The following is a 17,791-nucleotide window of genomic DNA, read 5'->3' as shown; positions in this document are numbered from 1 at the left end:
AGATTGAGGTGGGCCAGGACCCTAATGCAGTGGCGGCAGCGAAACTGCCGAAGAGTGCTCTTCAGTACGAGAACAGGTCCCTACACTTCAAAGCTGATAGTCGTGTTCGAATCTACCGCCTTCGGGGCGTACAGACGGCACCTGCTTGCATCCAACAAGTGGAAGCGGTGGAAGCCTTATGGTCTGTGGCTGAATTTGTGGGGACCGGAAGACAGATTTCGTAACCATCAACGATTATCTTCCCGAACATCGTTACATCGACGAGCTTTTACGGCCTGTGGTGCGGCCTTACCAGCAAGGACGTCACCCAAAGGCACTGTTTCAACACGACAACGTCACACCTCAGACAGCTTGGATCACGAGTGACTTCCCCAACACTAACAACGTTAACCTGCTACAGTGGCCAGCGAGATCACCCGATCTGTCTCCAATCAAACACCTCTGGGGGAACGTATTCGGAAACGTCAGCAACTGCCATTGACTAGGAACGCCTTGGCAGTTGCCCTCCAAGAGGAATGGCGCCGAATTTCCAATGATGACGTCAGAGGGCTCGCATACTCAGTTCGACGCCGCGTTAGAGCCTGTATCACAGCTGGGGTGGACACGAACGATACTGAATCATCTATGTTGTTCAGGACAGTTTAAGACCTTAAAGACGAACCAGCGTTGGAGATCGAATACCGGACACTGTGTCATCCATGTGCCTTTGGAGCACGAACCGTTTCGTTTTGTTTACTGAAACTTTTCAAGAACTGTTGCTGAATGATTGTATTTTACAGTGCAACACTTCTTGTTATTATGGTTTGCTTTTGTTGTATTTTAGTGAAGAATACATTTTTGTGGCGTTTCTTTTGGACGCTAGTTTACCTTCATATTTCAGATGCCCTTGTGAGACCTGTTCACAGCATTGGTCGAAAAACTGTTCATTACTCAAATATCTGAGTATGCCCGTTAGAAACCCAGGGACATGTATCAAAGCTATGGCAGCGCTTCTACTGTCGTAAGTATATGTTAAAGTGTGGGAGTTACGGTCACCCTAGCGCTACGATTGATTTTTGAAACGAGTCCCTGATCACTCATGAGATCGATCAAAGATCAATAGATAGATCTGAATGTTACAGGCTTTTCGATTATAAATTTGAACTGTTGTTGTGTTTATGATTAATATCATTTCGACAGTGTATTGCTATTAAAGCCAATATGGTGTCAGTAAGTAGTGTTTGTCCTATAAAATATTGAATTTGGTCACTCTCAGTACTAAACTACGGTGTTTCTCTCTGAGGTTTCCGTACATACTGCCAAACCCTAAAGTGTCGAATTCGGTTGAGACGGATCATTGGTTGTGTCGAACACATCTCTCAGTCCTTGCCTATTTCCTAATACATACCATTATTCTGTGCTGACGGATGTGTCGAACACCCGGATAAGTCGAACAGTTCCCTTGGTCCTGACGAGCTCGACACAACGTGGCTGGACTGTAGTACTAAAATTCTTAATACTCAGTTTCCATGTGACAAAATCATTTCTCTTTACTAACCGATACAAGGAAATCAGTTCTATATACAAGACAAGCATACAAACAGGCAATGAAACCTGCAAACACCGACACTTGTCAAATCCGGCTCGTTGTCACAACCGGTTTAATACTTTGCTCCCGCCATTTCGCAACGATATTTTGATCATTAAAACATCATCTAATCCGGCACTTGTCTATTCCGTACTCAGGAACGACTTTCCGGTCCCAACAGGCAGTTTTAGCTGTAATTAACGCTGTCTAAACCGACATGGGTATGTGCAGTCCGATGAAGATCCGTAATCCAAAACGATGAAGATCCCTTAATCCAAAACAGTCCTCTCGGCACGATAAATAATCGTGAAGTAGTGTTTGAAGTGGTGTATAAAGAGAGGATGTCATACTTACATATCTTGTTTTTGAAAAAATGTGAAATGATGAGACTTAGTGTGTTGACTTGACAACATCCCAGCAACATCAGGACGGGGGACACCAGGAATGGGCTTCACACATTGTAGCATGTGGAGACGCGAAACCGGACCTTCGGCATTTCGGGCGGACGCTACAGGTACCGAGATACTCCACCTCTCCCGTGAAATGTCGAGGCAAAATGGATTTGTTGTTGATATATTGACAGAAATTTCCGGTTGGATTCCGGTTACTCATTTGCATTTTTTATATTGCATCATTAGCTTTCTTAAGTATCATTATATTTCAAAATCCATCTTTCCAAAAACATGTCATCAATCTTGACAGAACAAATACATCATTTATAAAGAAATATTTTGTTTATTTATCTGAAATAGTAATATTTGAACACTTCGGCCAACAGTTCAGTAAGGAGATTCCCAACTTCAATGGGTAACATCTGCCAATCTGGAAAAGCAATACCTTTCTCCCTCATATCTTTTTATAAATGTTGATCTATATATACTACCTATCAAAAACGTTAAGACTCACTAGTGTAACTATAGTCACTTAATTCAGGCAACTGTTCGAAACTAAAATTGGCTAAATATTCTATGCTGTAAAGGCATTGTTTACACATGATCTACTGTATTGCAAGAAAACATTCCTAACGTTGATACGATTAGTGCCATGAGGTCAATAAATGATAAAAATTAGTGCCAATTGGCGAATTGTTAAGGAAACTTTACACCAAAACGCAGTTGTTCACTTACATGATGTTTACACATGCTTTACAGCAAGTTGACCCTTGTGCAATTCATCTGCATAACGTTTGCAGTTGGTTCCCCTAAGTCAGTGGAGAATCAGTCTTCGACGTAACCATATTTGTACACAAAACGCCAAAACAAAGGTTACCCTCTTTCCTTAATGAAGGAGATACCTATCTGCAGGTGGGGTTTTAATGGACATCCACTTCCTTGTCTGTCTACCATGACCCCAGTCTATAAGTGACTCTCAGTAGGTCTTACATCCGTGATACGGTGGCATCCGAGGGCGTTGGCAACAGCTTTATATGTCGACCCCATCTACACCATCCAAATGTCTCTTCCGCTCTCTTCAGCTAGTAATCGTGGTATACCTGCAGTACTTGTGTATCACATCATGTATTCTAGTGTCTCTCTACACCCTATAAAATTATCCTACATTTGGAATGGATGCACATATTGGTTGACTATTGTTACGTTTTGGTGACTGATATTGCCATTTGTCAAAAAAGTTACTTTGCATGCACAAATGTCCAGAACGATAATTTTAGATATCTCTAAACGCTTTTTCACAATATCAAAGACACGTTTTACTTGTTTTCACTAATGCAAATCAACAGAACATATTTGAAAGACTGAAATCATGGGAATGATTCTTTTACAATGTCTCTACAACAATTGTTTTTGTTTTTTTAATAGCTAAAAAATGGTGACTTTAAATGGTTTATCTATGTCACCAAGCAGAATTATATTTCAACCTTTCTTTTGGACATCTAAATCACTGTTATTAGTTTATTTTGGGGTAATCGAAAATAGGACAATTTAATTTTCCTGAAAAAGATGCATCAAACCTGAATATGAATGCATTTGAGAATAATTATTAGTTTTAGCGATATACATGAAACTGTGTTGTTCAGCTTTCTTGTAATGCCTTCTAACATATCTTTGATAGATTTTCAGTGATTCATAAAGTTAGGAGGGTAACGTTTAATTAGGCGTTTAGTATATACATATCACATAATGAGTGTATAAAGTGAGTTTAATCTTTTAGAAGGAAGCATTTGATGGTGTGAATTATGGTAAAACTATATCAGAAGTCGGTTACGCGTAGTGAATGTACTACAATTCCATTCGGGATCACTCGCAGAATTTAAGGATGGACTGAATGTCGGCTCGCACGATAATCAACTTTGTTCCGTCTTCCGTAAATGGGCATATAGAAAATATACACGTGAGTTTCTTATTTGTTATTTGTAAGCATATATTAAACTGTAAATGTACTGTATTCTGAGTCGGTATATATCATTTCATACAAGCACAAGATATAGAAATATATTAAGGAGGACCAGATCATATATTTGAGCATTCTGAGTGGTGTTCAGAAGAAGGTGGCTGAGTGAAATTTGTCGAACGCATCAACAGCAATTTTCATCCATACGCGGCGATTACGGATTGAGTGGCGACGAATGGTATATAACACAAAAACATCTGATTATAATTAATCTCTTGTGGCATGTACTTAACTTCTTTTGAGTAATATGTGTGCACTGTTTTTGTAGATTGAAACAGTGGCTGTAATAAAATCACACACAAAAAATATCAACACAATTTGTGTTCGTGGCTATACGCTGTTGGCACTAATCAGTCCACAGATAAATAGGCCCCGCGTCTGTTCCTTGCTCGGTGTATTTTAATGGCGAAGACACAAACAACAGCGAACAGAAACATCCCACAAACTACTGACACAATCACAATTTTCTTCATCAACTGGTCCCCATCGGTTGTGTGGCAGCCTATCGTCTCATCGGAATTATCGGAACAGTCGTCGTAGTTGTTGCAGGTCATGTCGCTGTCGATGCATAGGGAGTTGCTGCATGTGAAGTCGTAGGATGCACACGCCCCTGTAGCAAAGAAATCTTTCTTATTACGCGACTCGGGTATTCAATCTAAAAAGGTCAAAGTGAGTCAGTCAGTGGGTGGATTGATGGGCGGTCAGGTGGTCGGTTTGAGTGAGTGGGTGAGTGAATGAAACGTCAACGACGGAGTGACTGATTAGGTGCGTGAGGGAGTGAATTGAGAATTAAGCCACTCTAAGCAATATTCCAGTAATATCAGCGTACCCTCGTGTTGGAAATAGTAACGTGTGAGAAGTTCTGTTTTACTTAGTAATACCTACCGTTGACCTGCTCGTGAAAGGATGAGATAAGTAGCGTGAAAACGTCTTTGGCAACGTCCTGGTCCTGGCGACTGACCTCGTACTTCACTTTCACTGACTGGCCGCTGGTGTTGAACACGGGGATGCTCATATTGCCGCAAAGATTTGCTGGAATGAAAAAAAAATGACATAAGCAGACACATTTTCACAGGAACTGCATTTGTGTAATTACGTTTTAAAGAACATTTAAAGATACAAGTAGCGTTCTATTGGGTTGAGACCATTTCTTAGAGATTTCCTCCCACACTGAAGGATGATTGGGTAGCCTAGTGGTCAAAGTGTCCGCTCGTCATGCCGAAGACCCGGGTTCGATTCCCCGCATAGGTACAATGTGTGAAACCCATTTCTGGAGTCCCCCGCTGTGATATAGCTGGAATATTGCTAAAAGTGACGTCAAACCAAACTCACTCACTGACATTACACAAAATGATGACTAAGTATTGAATAAACAGGGACCCGGTTTTACTTCGAGTCAGCCATCAGTTCGACACACCAAAGGTCGACGCACAGTGTTTGGGTATAGGTAAAATCAGTTTGTGGTTGACAAATACGCAATACGTCTAATGACAAGGTTCTGTAAAATTTATTGATGCACTGTTCTATCTCGATCAAATATGTTTCAAACGGAGGATAATCATTTCAGTAAGTTTCATGAATCAATTTTTCGATCAATGTTTGTATTGACTGGAGTCTTTTTTTCAGTATGTGAGACACACTGTCACATTTTAAAAATAAAATGTCTAATTTCTGTTTATTCTTGTTCCTTTTTCCGTTGAACCGGAAGCTGGCGGGTAATGGAGGCGAACAGTCTGATATGACAGGTGTCTATCTTAAAATGTTGAATTAAACATATTGTACGTGAGTCATTCTAAAACATGAGGTTGGAAATCTGACAGCACAACCCAGTGAGGAAAAGAGTGTCTTTCTTTGATGGTGGCAATTTTGTATTTTAATATTAAAAATATTTCGAACCAAAGCGAGGGACGTACGTTGCCACCATTTGCTCGCCTCGTTCGCATACATACAGAAAGACTGGTAATTTTCTCTTTGTTGCGCATCCCTATTCACGCTACAGTTTGCCTGTGCTTGCAGACAGCCGTCATGTAGCTGGAATATTGAGCGTGGCTCTGAACAACAAACAAAACAAATAACGCAGTTCCTGGTCTCACCTGCAGAATGTTTGCCTTCCATCTCATACAAGCTGACCCTGGCCTTCGAACATCCTGGACTTTCAGTGATGTTGATATGGAGGAAACGTAGTAACAAGCGATTGCCGTCCACATCGCTTTCGACCATCGTGCTACACGCATCTCTTTTTCTCCTGGTCTTGTTTACAGATAGTTGCAGCAGCATGTCCTCCGAAATAATAATCTTCTTATCGCATTCCTCGAACAACTCAACTGAAGGGACATAGGATAACATGGCAATATAAAAAAGTCTCCTTTCCTGTCAGCGATATCTAATATACGGTAAATACTTTGACTTCATTTTGGATAAAAATAGGAGAATAGAAACTAAAGGCAAAAGTATTAACATAAAGGCAAGAATTTATGGATGCCAACCTTTCTATTTTGAACACAACGTTTCGGAGTGTATTCTTACTTCGTCAGGAGAATATACTCCTAACCGCCGTGAACCTCAAATTAAAGTTGATATCCATAAACCCATGGCTTTATGTGTAACACTTCAATTCGAAGCCTGAACGATAAAATATGTGGCATAAGTGATAAATGGAAAAAAGAGAGAAATTATGAAGAATTTTGAAAACCCACAAACTATAAAGTATAAAAAACCCAGTACAGACAAGGAAACAGTGACGCAGTAAAAAAAGGGTCCAATGTGACACAAAATGTAAAGAGGACTTGCGATGTCAAGCGTCTCTAAATAACGATATGCCATGTAAAAACAATATGATGTAATGCCGTTGAGTGTTATGAACAATTGCCTTGCCTTTGTATGTGTTTGTGACGAATGTCACCGTGGGGTGGGATAGCCATATGCAAGATCCATCTGATGCATACTACAATCAAAAGTTTAGACTCACTAGTGTACATGTAGCCACTTATTCCACTCGACTGTTCTAGACTAAATTTTGCAAAATATTCCGTACTGTTTAACGGTACCGTTTACACATGAACTGACGCACTGTGATTCGTGATGTTGAAAATATCGTTGTCGTGAGTTAAATGAATGATGACACTCAGTGATAACGATTCCTTACGCTCTTCACACGCACGATATTTGCATAATTATGTTTTTTTAGCAATGTGATGCACGACCCTCGTGCAATTTATCTGCTCAGGGTTTGCAGCTGGGTCCCACACATAGTAGTGAAATTCGTCTTCATTATCATGCAATTCATCTAAGATGTCAAAAGCATCAATCTATACTATACACATCATGTTTTGCGGTACACAAAACTTTTGTAGTTGAGGACCGATGGCATTCAGGCACAATACGTAAGTCCATTTCTGGTGTCCACTACCGTGATGCTGCTGGAAAAGTCAAAAGAGGCGTAACATGTCACTCACTCACTCTGATGTGTATAGAAATGGTTTCATAAATATTCATTCGTTCGATCGTTCATATACGTAAAACTTTAGTAAACATAGCTGGCGCTTCATAAGGAACGCACCGCACTCTCTTGATTTCAATGTAACTCATAAATGCTGGACAAATGGTAAAACAGTACTTACAAGTCGTTGGTGTGTACATTTGAGCCACGCTGACACCGCAAGTGCCAATCATCACCATCACCATGATGTTTATGTAAAACTCCATTGTGTTCATTGTGTCGTAGTACAGTCCACATACCGCGCGTTGTCACTGTACAGATTTGGTGTGACAGGGTATAAAGGTTGCTTGAGAAGTAATCAACCAGGCCTTGATAACACACGTAAATACGGACCATGTAGCACATCTGTTGTTATCGTAAACAGCTTACAGAACGGCTATTTTTGGTGTGGGCGTGTTGTGATCAGTCAGTCGTTGAGTTCGAATCCTTCCAAGGAATGACCTTTTATGACGCGTGGTATTTGTTGACGATACGGTTGTAAACACGTTATTTTTCCTCATTCTGAAAATATCAGGTTTGCTCTGAAAACACGACCATTGTGTTGAACATGTTCTGAACATGGATTGATTGACTAATTGGTTGATTGATTTTGTTCTGAATAACATTGTTTGACCGATTGAAAATGTTCTAAATGATATCGATTGATTATGTTCTGAATAACATAGATTGAATGAGAATGTTCTGAATAACATCGATCGATTGATTGACGCTCTGAATAACATTGTTGGGTTGATTGATTAATTGAAAATGTTCGGGATAACATTGATTGATTGATTGAAAATGTCATGAACAACATTGATTGTTAGATTAATTGATTGAGAATGTTGATTGATTCGCCGAAAATGTTATGTAGAACATTGATTGATCGATCGATCGATCGATCGATCGATCGATCGATCGATCGATCGATTGATTGGTTCGTTTGTTCGTTCGTTCGCTCGCTCTTTCGTTGGTTGATTGGGTCAAGATAACATGTGAATCTGGGTTCCATTTAGATCGTAAATCCAGTCTTTGATATGACCGTGATATGACTGAAAAATATCAGAACGGCGTAAAACAAACAATGATAGATATAAACTACTTGGTTATGCTTGCTGCACTTAAGGTACAGGGCTATTCTAAGTAGCAAGCTGGGTTTTTCTAACTGATATTCAGTTCGACCTTGAACTTGAGATATTGAGTGAGTCTAACTGTTTATAAGGCTACACTAATACTGACGCCACACAATTTGTATTCCATAAAATGAAAATCCCAAGCGTCAGAAAAATGCCCTTTTAAATACACGTCCATTAATATTTTTAGAGGAAATTAAAAAGTCAGATGTATCCATTTTTGAAGCTGTACTTTTCATCTGGCAGAACGCGCGTCAAAGGGTGTTACAGCTAATGTTAAGTTGCACACATCTAACATGCTCTCGCCACATCTGAAGTCAGTTCACAACAAATATTTTGTGTGGAAAATGGACCACCTATATATAAAGCATCAAGTCGGTTCATAACAAATATTTTGTGTGGAAAATGGACCACCTATATATAAAGCATCAAGTCGGTTCACAACAAATATTTTGTGTGGAAAATGGACCACCTATATATAAAGCATCAAGTCAGTTCACAACAAATATTTTGTGTGGAAAATGGACCACATTTATGTAAAGTATCAAGTCAGTTCATAACAAATATTTTGTGTGGAAAATGGACCACATTTATGTAAAGTATCAAGTCAGTTCATAACAAATATTTTGTGTGGAAAATGGACCACCTATATATAAAGCATCAAGTCGGTTCATAACAAATATTTTGTGTGGAAAATGGACCACATTTATGTAAAGTATCAAGTCAGTTCATAACAAATATTTTGTGTGGAAAATGGACCACCTTTATATAAAGTATCAAGTCAGTTCATAACAAATATTTTGTGTGGAAAATGGACCACCTATATATAAAGCATCAAGTCGGTTCACAACAAATATTTTGTGTGGAAAATGGACCACCTATATATAAAGCATCAAGTCAGTTCACAACAAATATTTTGTGTGGAAAATGGACCACCTATATATAAAGCATCAAGTCAGTTCATAACAAATATTTTGTGTGGAAAATGGACCACCTATATATAAAGCATCAAGTCAGTTCACAACAAATATTTTGTGTGGAAAATGGACCACCTATATATAAAGCATCAAGTCAGTTCACAACAAATATTTTGTGTGGAAAATGGACCACCTATATATAAAGCATCAAGTCAGTTCACAACAAATATTTTGTGTGGAAAATGGACCACCTATATATAAAGCATCAAGTCGGTTCACAACAAATATTTTGTGTGGAAAATGGACCACCTATATATAAAGCATCAAGTCGGTTCACAACAAATATTTTGTGTGGAAAATGGACCACCTATATATAAAGCATCAAGTCGGTTCATAACAAATATTTTGTGTGGAAAATGGACCACCTATATATAAAGCATCAAGTCAGTTCATAACAAATATTTTGTGTGGAAAATGGACCACCTATATATAAAGTATCAAGTCAGTTCACAACAAATATTTTGTGTGGAAAATGGACCACCTATATATAAAGCATCAAGTCAGTTCACAACAAATATTTTGTGTGGAAAATGGACCACCTATATATAAAGCATCAAGTCAGTTCATAACAAATATTTTGTGTGGAAAATGGACAACCTATGTATAAAGCATCAAGTCGGTTTATAACAAATATTTTGTGTGGAAAATGGACCACCTATGTATAAAGCATCAAGTCAGTTCACAACAAATACTTTGTGTGGAAAATGGACCACCTATATATAAAGCATCAAGTCGGTTTATAACAAATATTTTGTGTGGAAAATGGACCACCTATATATAAAGTATCAAGTCAGTTCACAACAAATATTTTGTGTGGAAAATGGACAACCTATGTATAAAGCATCAAGTCGGTTTATAACAAATATTTTGTGTGGAAAATGGACCACCTATGTATAAAGCATCAAGTCAGTTCACAACAAATACTTTGTGTGGAAAATGGACCACCTATATATAAAGCATCAAGTCGGTTTATAACAAATATTTTGTGTGGAAAATGGACCACCTATATATAAAGCATCAAGTCAGTTCATAACAAATATTTTGTGTGGAAAATGGACCACCTATATATAAAGCATCAAGTCGGTTTATAACAAATATTTTGTGTGGAAAATGGACCACCTATGTATAAAGCATCAAGTCAGTTCACAACAAATACTTTGTGTGGAAAATGGACCACCTATATATAAAGCATCAAGTCGGTTTATAACAAATATTTTGTGTGGAAAATGGATCACCTATATATAAAGCATCAAGTCGGTTCATAACAAATATTTTGTGTGGAAAATGGACCACCTATATATAAAGCATCAAGTCGGTTCATAACAAATATTTTGTGTGGAAAATGGACCACCTATATATAAAGCATCAAGTCGGTTCATAACAAATATTTTGTGTGGAAAATGGACCACCTATATATAAAGCATCAAGTCGGTTCATAACAAATATTTTGTGTGGAAAATGGACCACCTATATATAAAGCATCAAGTCGGTTCATAACAAATATTTTGTGTGGAAAATGGACCACCTATATATAAAGCATCAAGTCAGTTCATAACAAATATTTTGTGTGGAAAATGGACCACCTATATATAAAGCATCAAGTCAGTTCATAACAAATATTTTGTGTGGAAAATGGACCACCTATATATAAAGCATCAAGTCGGTTCATAACAAATATTTTGTGTGGAAAATGGACCACCTATATATAAAGCATCAAGTCGGTTCATAACAAATATTTTGTGTGGAAAATGGACCACCTATATATAAAGCATCAAGTCGGTTTATAACAAATACTTTGTGTGGAAAATGGACAACCTATGTATAAAGCATCAAGTCGGTTCACAACAAATATTTTGTGTGGAAAATGGACCACCTATATATAAAGCATCAAGTCGGTTCATAACAAATACTTTGTGTGGAAAATGGACCACCTATATATAAAGCATCAAGTCGGTTTATAACAAATACTTTGTGTGGAAAATGGACCACCTATATATAAAGCATCAAGTCGGTTCATAACAAATATTTTGTGTGGAAAATGGACCACATTTATGTAAAGTATCAAGTCGGTTCATAACAAATATTTTGTGTGGAAAATGGACAACCTATGTATAAAGCATCAAGTCAGTTCACAACAAATACTTTGTGTGGAAAATGGACCACATTTATGTAAAGTATCAAGTCGGTTCATAACAAATATTTTGTGTGGAAAATGGACCACCTTTATATAAAGTATCAAGTCAGTTCATAACAAATATTTTGTGTGGAAAATGGACCACCTTTATATAAAGTATCAAGTCAGTTCATAACAAATATTTTGTGTGGAAAATGGACCACCTTTATATAAAGTATCAAGTCAGTTCATAACAAATATTTTGTGTGGAAAATGGACCACCTATATATAAAGCATCAAGTCAGTTCATAACAAATATTTTGTGTGGAAAATGGACCACATTTATGTAAAGTATCAAGTCGGTTCATAACAAATATTTTGTGTGGAAAATGGACCACCTATATATAAAGCATCAAGTCAGTTCATAACAAATATTTTGTGTGGAAAATGGACCACATTTATGTAAAGTATCAAGTCGGTTCATAACAAATATTTTGTGTGGAAAATGGACCACCTATATATAAAGCATCAAGTCGGTTCATAACAAATATTTTGTGTGGAAAATGGACCACATTTATGTAAAGTATCAAGTCAGTTCATAACAAATATTTTGTGTGGAAAATGGACCACCTATATATAAAGCATCAAGTCGGTTCATAACAAATATTTTGTGTGGAAAATGGACCACATTTATGTAAAGTATCAAGTCAGTTCATAACAAATATTTTGTGTGGAAAATGGACCACCTTTATATAAAGTATCAAGTCAGTTCATAACAAATATTTTGTGTGGAAAATGGACCACCTATATATAAAGCATCAAGTCGGTTCACAACAAATATTTTGTGTGGAAAATGGACCACCTATATATAAAGCATCAAGTCAGTTCACAACAAATATTTTGTGTGGAAAATGGACCACCTATATATAAAGCATCAAGTCAGTTCATAACAAATATTTTGTGTGGAAAATGGACCACCTATATATAAAGCATCAAGTCAGTTCACAACAAATATTTTGTGTGGAAAATGGACCACCTATATATAAAGCATCAAGTCAGTTCACAACAAATATTTTGTGTGGAAAATGGACCACCTATATATAAAGCATCAAGTCAGTTCACAACAAATATTTTGTGTGGAAAATGGACCACCTATATATAAAGCATCAAGTCGGTTCACAACAAATATTTTGTGTGGAAAATGGACCACCTATATATAAAGCATCAAGTCGGTTCACAACAAATATTTTGTGTGGAAAATGGACCACCTATATATAAAGCATCAAGTCGGTTCATAACAAATATTTTGTGTGGAAAATGGACCACCTATATATAAAGCATCAAGTCAGTTCATAACAAATATTTTGTGTGGAAAATGGACCACCTATATATAAAGTATCAAGTCAGTTCACAACAAATATTTTGTGTGGAAAATGGACCACCTATATATAAAGCATCAAGTCAGTTCACAACAAATATTTTGTGTGGAAAATGGACCACCTATATAAAAAGCATCAAGTCAGTTCATAACAAATATTTTGTGTGGAAAATGGACAACCTATGTATAAAGCATCAAGTCGGTTTATAACAAATATTTTGTGTGGAAAATGGACCACCTATGTATAAAGCATCAAGTCAGTTCACAACAAATACTTTGTGTGGAAAATGGACCACCTATATATAAAGCATCAAGTCGGTTTATAACAAATATTTTGTGTGGAAAATGGACCACCTATATATAAAGTATCAAGTCAGTTCACAACAAATATTTTGTGTGGAAAATGGACAACCTATGTATAAAGCATCAAGTCGGTTTATAACAAATATTTTGTGTGGAAAATGGACCACCTATGTATAAAGCATCAAGTCAGTTCACAACAAATACTTTGTGTGGAAAATGGACCACCTATATATAAAGCATCAAGTCGGTTTATAACAAATATTTTGTGTGGAAAATGGACCACCTATATATAAAGCATCAAGTCAGTTCATAACAAATATTTTGTGTGGAAAATGGACCACCTATATATAAAGCATCAAGTCGGTTTATAACAAATATTTTGTGTGGAAAATGGACCACCTATGTATAAAGCATCAAGTCAGTTCACAACAAATACTTTGTGTGGAAAATGGACCACCTATATATAAAGCATCAAGTCGGTTTATAACAAATATTTTGTGTGGAAAATGGATCACCTATATATAAAGCATCAAGTCGGTTCATAACAAATATTTTGTGTGGAAAATGGACCACCTATATATAAAGCATCAAGTCGGTTCATAACAAATATTTTGTGTGGAAAATGGACCACCTATATATAAAGCATCAAGTCGGTTCATAACAAATATTTTGTGTGGAAAATGGACCACCTATATATAAAGCATCAAGTCGGTTCATAACAAATATTTTGTGTGGAAAATGGACCACCTATATATAAAGCATCAAGTCGGTTCATAACAAATATTTTGTGTGGAAAATGGACCACCTATATATAAAGCATCAAGTCGGTTCATAACAAATATTTTGTGTGGAAAATGGACCACCTATATATAAAGCATCAAGTCAGTTCATAACAAATATTTTGTGTGGAAAATGGACCACCTATATATAAAGCATCAAGTCAGTTCACAACAAATATTTTGTGTGGAAAATGGACCACCTATATATAAAGCATCAAGTCGGTTCATAACAAATATTTTGTGTGGAAAATGGACCACCTATATATAAAGCATCAAGTCGGTTCATAACAAATATTTTGTGTGGAAAATGGACCACCTATATATAAAGCATCAAGTCGGTTTATAACAAATACTTTGTGTGGAAAATGGACAACCTATGTATAAAGCATCAAGTCGGTTCACAACAAATATTTTGTGTGGAAAATGGACCACCTATATATAAAGCATCAAGTCGGTTCATAACAAATACTTTGTGTGGAAAATGGACCACCTATATATAAAGCATCAAGTCGGTTTATAACAAATACTTTGTGTGGAAAATGGACCACCTATATATAAAGCATCAAGTCGGTTCATAACAAATATTTTGTGTGGAAAATGGACCACATTTATGTAAAGTATCAAGTCGGTTCATAACAAATATTTTGTGTGGAAAATGGACAACCTATGTATAAAGCATCAAGTCAGTTCACAACAAATACTTTGTGTGGAAAATGGACCACATTTATGTAAAGTATCAAGTCGGTTCATAACAAATATTTTGTGTGGAAAATGGACCACCTTTATATAAAGTATCAAGTCAGTTCATAACAAATATTTTGTGTGGAAAATGGACCACCTTTATATAAAGTATCAAGTCAGTTCATAACAAATATTTTGTGTGGAAAATGGACCACCTTTATATAAAGTATCAAGTCAGTTCATAACAAATATTTTGTGTGGAAAATGGACCACCTATATATAAAGCATCAAGTCAGTTCATAACAAATATTTTGTGTGGAAAATGGACCACATTTATGTAAAGTATCAAGTCGGTTCACAACAAATATTTTGTGTGGAAAATGGACCACCTATATATAAAGCATCAAGTCAGTTCATAACAAATATTTTGTGTGGAAAATGGACCACATTTATGTAAAGTATCAAGTCGGTTCATAACAAATATTTTGTGTGGAAAATGGACCACCTTTATATAAAGTATCAAGTCAGTTCATAACAAATATTTTGTGTGGAAAATGGACCACCTTTATATAAAGCATCAAGTCAGTTCATAACAAATATTTTGTGTGGAAAATGGACCACCTTTATATAAAGTATCAAGTCAGTTCATAACAAATATTTTGTGTGGAAAATGGAGCACATTTATGTAAAGTATCAAGTCAGTTCATAACAAATACTTTGTGTGGAAAATGGACCACATTTATGTAAAGTATCAAGTCAGTTCATAACAAATATTTTGTGTGGAAAATGGACCACCTATATATAAAGCATCAAGTCGGTTCATAACAAATATTTTGTGTGGAAAGTGGACCACATTTATGTAAAGTATCAAGTCGGTTCATAACAAATATTTTGTGTGGAAAATGGACCACATTTATGTAAAGCATCAAGTCGGTTCATAACAAATATTTTGTGTGGAAAATGGACCACATTTATGTAAAGCATCAAGTCGGTTCATAACAAATATTTTGTGTGGAAAATGGACCACATTTATGTAAAGCATCAAGTCGGTTCATAACAAATATTTTGTGTGGAAAATGGACCACCTTTATATAAAGTATCAAGTCAGTTCATAACAAATATTTTGTGTGGAAAATGGACCACCTATATATAAAGTATCAAGTCAGTTCATAACAAATATTTTGTGTGGAAAATGGACCACATTTATGTAAAGCATCAAGTCGGTTCATAACAAATACTTTGTGTGGAAAATGGACCACCTTTATATAAAGTATCAAGTCAGTTCATAACAAATATTTTGTGTGGAAAATGGACCACATTTATGTAAAGCATCAAGTCGGTTCATAACAAATATTTTGTGTGGAAAATGGACCACCTTTATGTAAAGTATCAAGTCAGTTCATAACAAATATTTTGTGTGGAAAATGGACCACATTTATGTAAAGTATCAAGTCAGTTCATAACAAATATTTTGTGTGGAAAATGGACCACCTTTATATAAAGTATCAAGTCAGTTCATAACAAATATTTTGTGTGGAAAATGGACCACCTTTATATAAAGTATCAAGTCAGTTCATAACAAATATTTTGTGTGGAAAATGGACCACATTTATGTAAAGTATCAAGTCAGTTCATAACAAATACTTTGTGTGGAAAATGGACCACATTTATGTAAAGTATCAAGTCAGTTCATAACAAATATTTTGTGTGGAAAATGGACCAGCTATATATAAAGCATCAAGTCGGTTCATAACAAATATTTTGTGTGGAAAGTGGACCACATTTATGTAAAGTATCAAGTCGGTTCATAACAAATATTTTGTGTGGAAAATGGACCACATTTATGTAAAGCATCAAGTCGGTTCATAACAAATATTTTGTGTGGAAAATGGACCACATTTATGTAAAGCATCAAGTCGGTTCATAACAAATATTTTGTGTGGAAAATGGACCACATTTATGTAAAGCATCAAGTCGGTTCATAACAAATATTTTGTGTGGAAAATGGACCACCTTTATATAAAGTATCAAGTCAGTTCATAACAAATATTTTGTGTGGAAAATGGACCACATTTATGTAAAGCATCAAGTCGGTTCATAACAAATATTTTGTGTGGAAAATGGACCACATTTATGTAAAGCATCAAGTCGGTTCACAACTAATATTTTGTGTGGAAAATGGACCACCTTTATATAAAGTATCAAGTCAGTTCATAACAAATATTTTGTGTGGAAAATGGACCACCTATATATAAAGTATCAAGTCAGTTCATAACAAATATTTTGTGTGGAAAATGGACCACATTTATGTAAAGCATCAAGTCGGTTCATAACAAATACTTTGTGTGGAAAATGGACCACCTTTATATAAAGTATCAAGTCAGTTCATAACAAATATTTTGTGTGGAAAATGGACCACATTTATGTAAAGCATCAAGTCGGTTCATAACAAATATTTTGTGTGGAAAATGGACCACATTTATGTAAAGCATCAAGTCGGTTCATAACAAATATTTTGTGTGGAAAATGGACCACCTTTATATAAAGTATCAAGTCAGTTCATAACAAATATTTTGTGTGGAAAATGGACCACATTTATGTAAAGCATCAAGTCGGTTCATAACAAATATTTTGTGTGGAAAATGGACCACATTTATGTAAAGCATCAAGTCGGTTCATAACAAATATTTTGTGTGGAAAATGGACCACCTTTATATAAAGTATCAAGTCAGTTCATAACAAATATTTTGTGTGGAAAATGGACCACCTATATATAAAGTATCAAGTCAGTTCATAACAAATATTTTGTGTGGAAAATGGACCACATTTATGTAAAGCATCAAGTCGGTTCATAACAAATACTTTGTGTGGAAAATGGACCACCTTTATATAAAGTATCAAGTCAGTTCATAACAAATATTTTGTGTGGAAAATGGACCACATTTATGTAAAGCATCAAGTCGGTTCATAACA

At 35.9% G+C, this 17,791-nt stretch overlaps 2 protein-coding genes across 2 annotated transcripts in view; one reads left to right on the top strand and one right to left on the bottom strand.

Annotated features, from left to right (window-relative positions):
* Nucleotides 1–17,791, top strand: part of LOC137257721 (protein MTSS 1-like) — a 288,334-nt gene that overhangs the window by 223,263 nt on the left and 47,280 nt on the right. The gene's annotated exons all lie outside the window — the stretch shown is intronic.
* On the bottom strand, nucleotides 2,283–7,771 carry LOC137258411 (uncharacterized). Its single transcript, XM_067796085.1, has 4 exons — nucleotides 7,597–7,771; nucleotides 6,070–6,300; nucleotides 4,862–5,008; nucleotides 2,283–4,586 (listed from the first exon to the last, which is right to left on the bottom strand). Exons 1-4 carry the CDS (start codon nucleotides 7,688–7,690, stop codon nucleotides 4,327–4,329), a joined length of 732 nt encoding a protein of 243 aa, XP_067652186.1. The 5' UTR covers nucleotides 7,691–7,771; the 3' UTR covers nucleotides 2,283–4,326.

This window comes from Haliotis asinina, chromosome 12, assembly GCF_037392515.1.
Source record: "Haliotis asinina isolate JCU_RB_2024 chromosome 12, JCU_Hal_asi_v2, whole genome shotgun sequence".
NCBI lineage: Eukaryota > Metazoa > Mollusca > Gastropoda > Lepetellida > Haliotidae > Haliotis > Haliotis asinina.
This window is presented reverse-complemented; position numbering and strand designations above follow the sequence as displayed.

Excerpts from the sequence above, each read along its gene's own strand:
- LOC137258411 (XM_067796085.1), bottom strand. The coding sequence starts at position 7,690 with ATGAACACAATGGAGTTTTACATAAACATCATGGTGATGGTGATGATT. Across the intron at positions 6,301-7,596 it reads AATGTACACACCAACGACTT|TTGAGTTGTTCGAGGAATGC; the intron begins GTAAGTACTGTT and ends ATGTCCCTTCAG. Across the intron at positions 5,009-6,069 it reads GGAAGGCAAACATTCTGCAG|CAAATCTTTGCGGCAATATG; the intron begins GTGAGACCAGGA and ends TTTTCATTCCAG.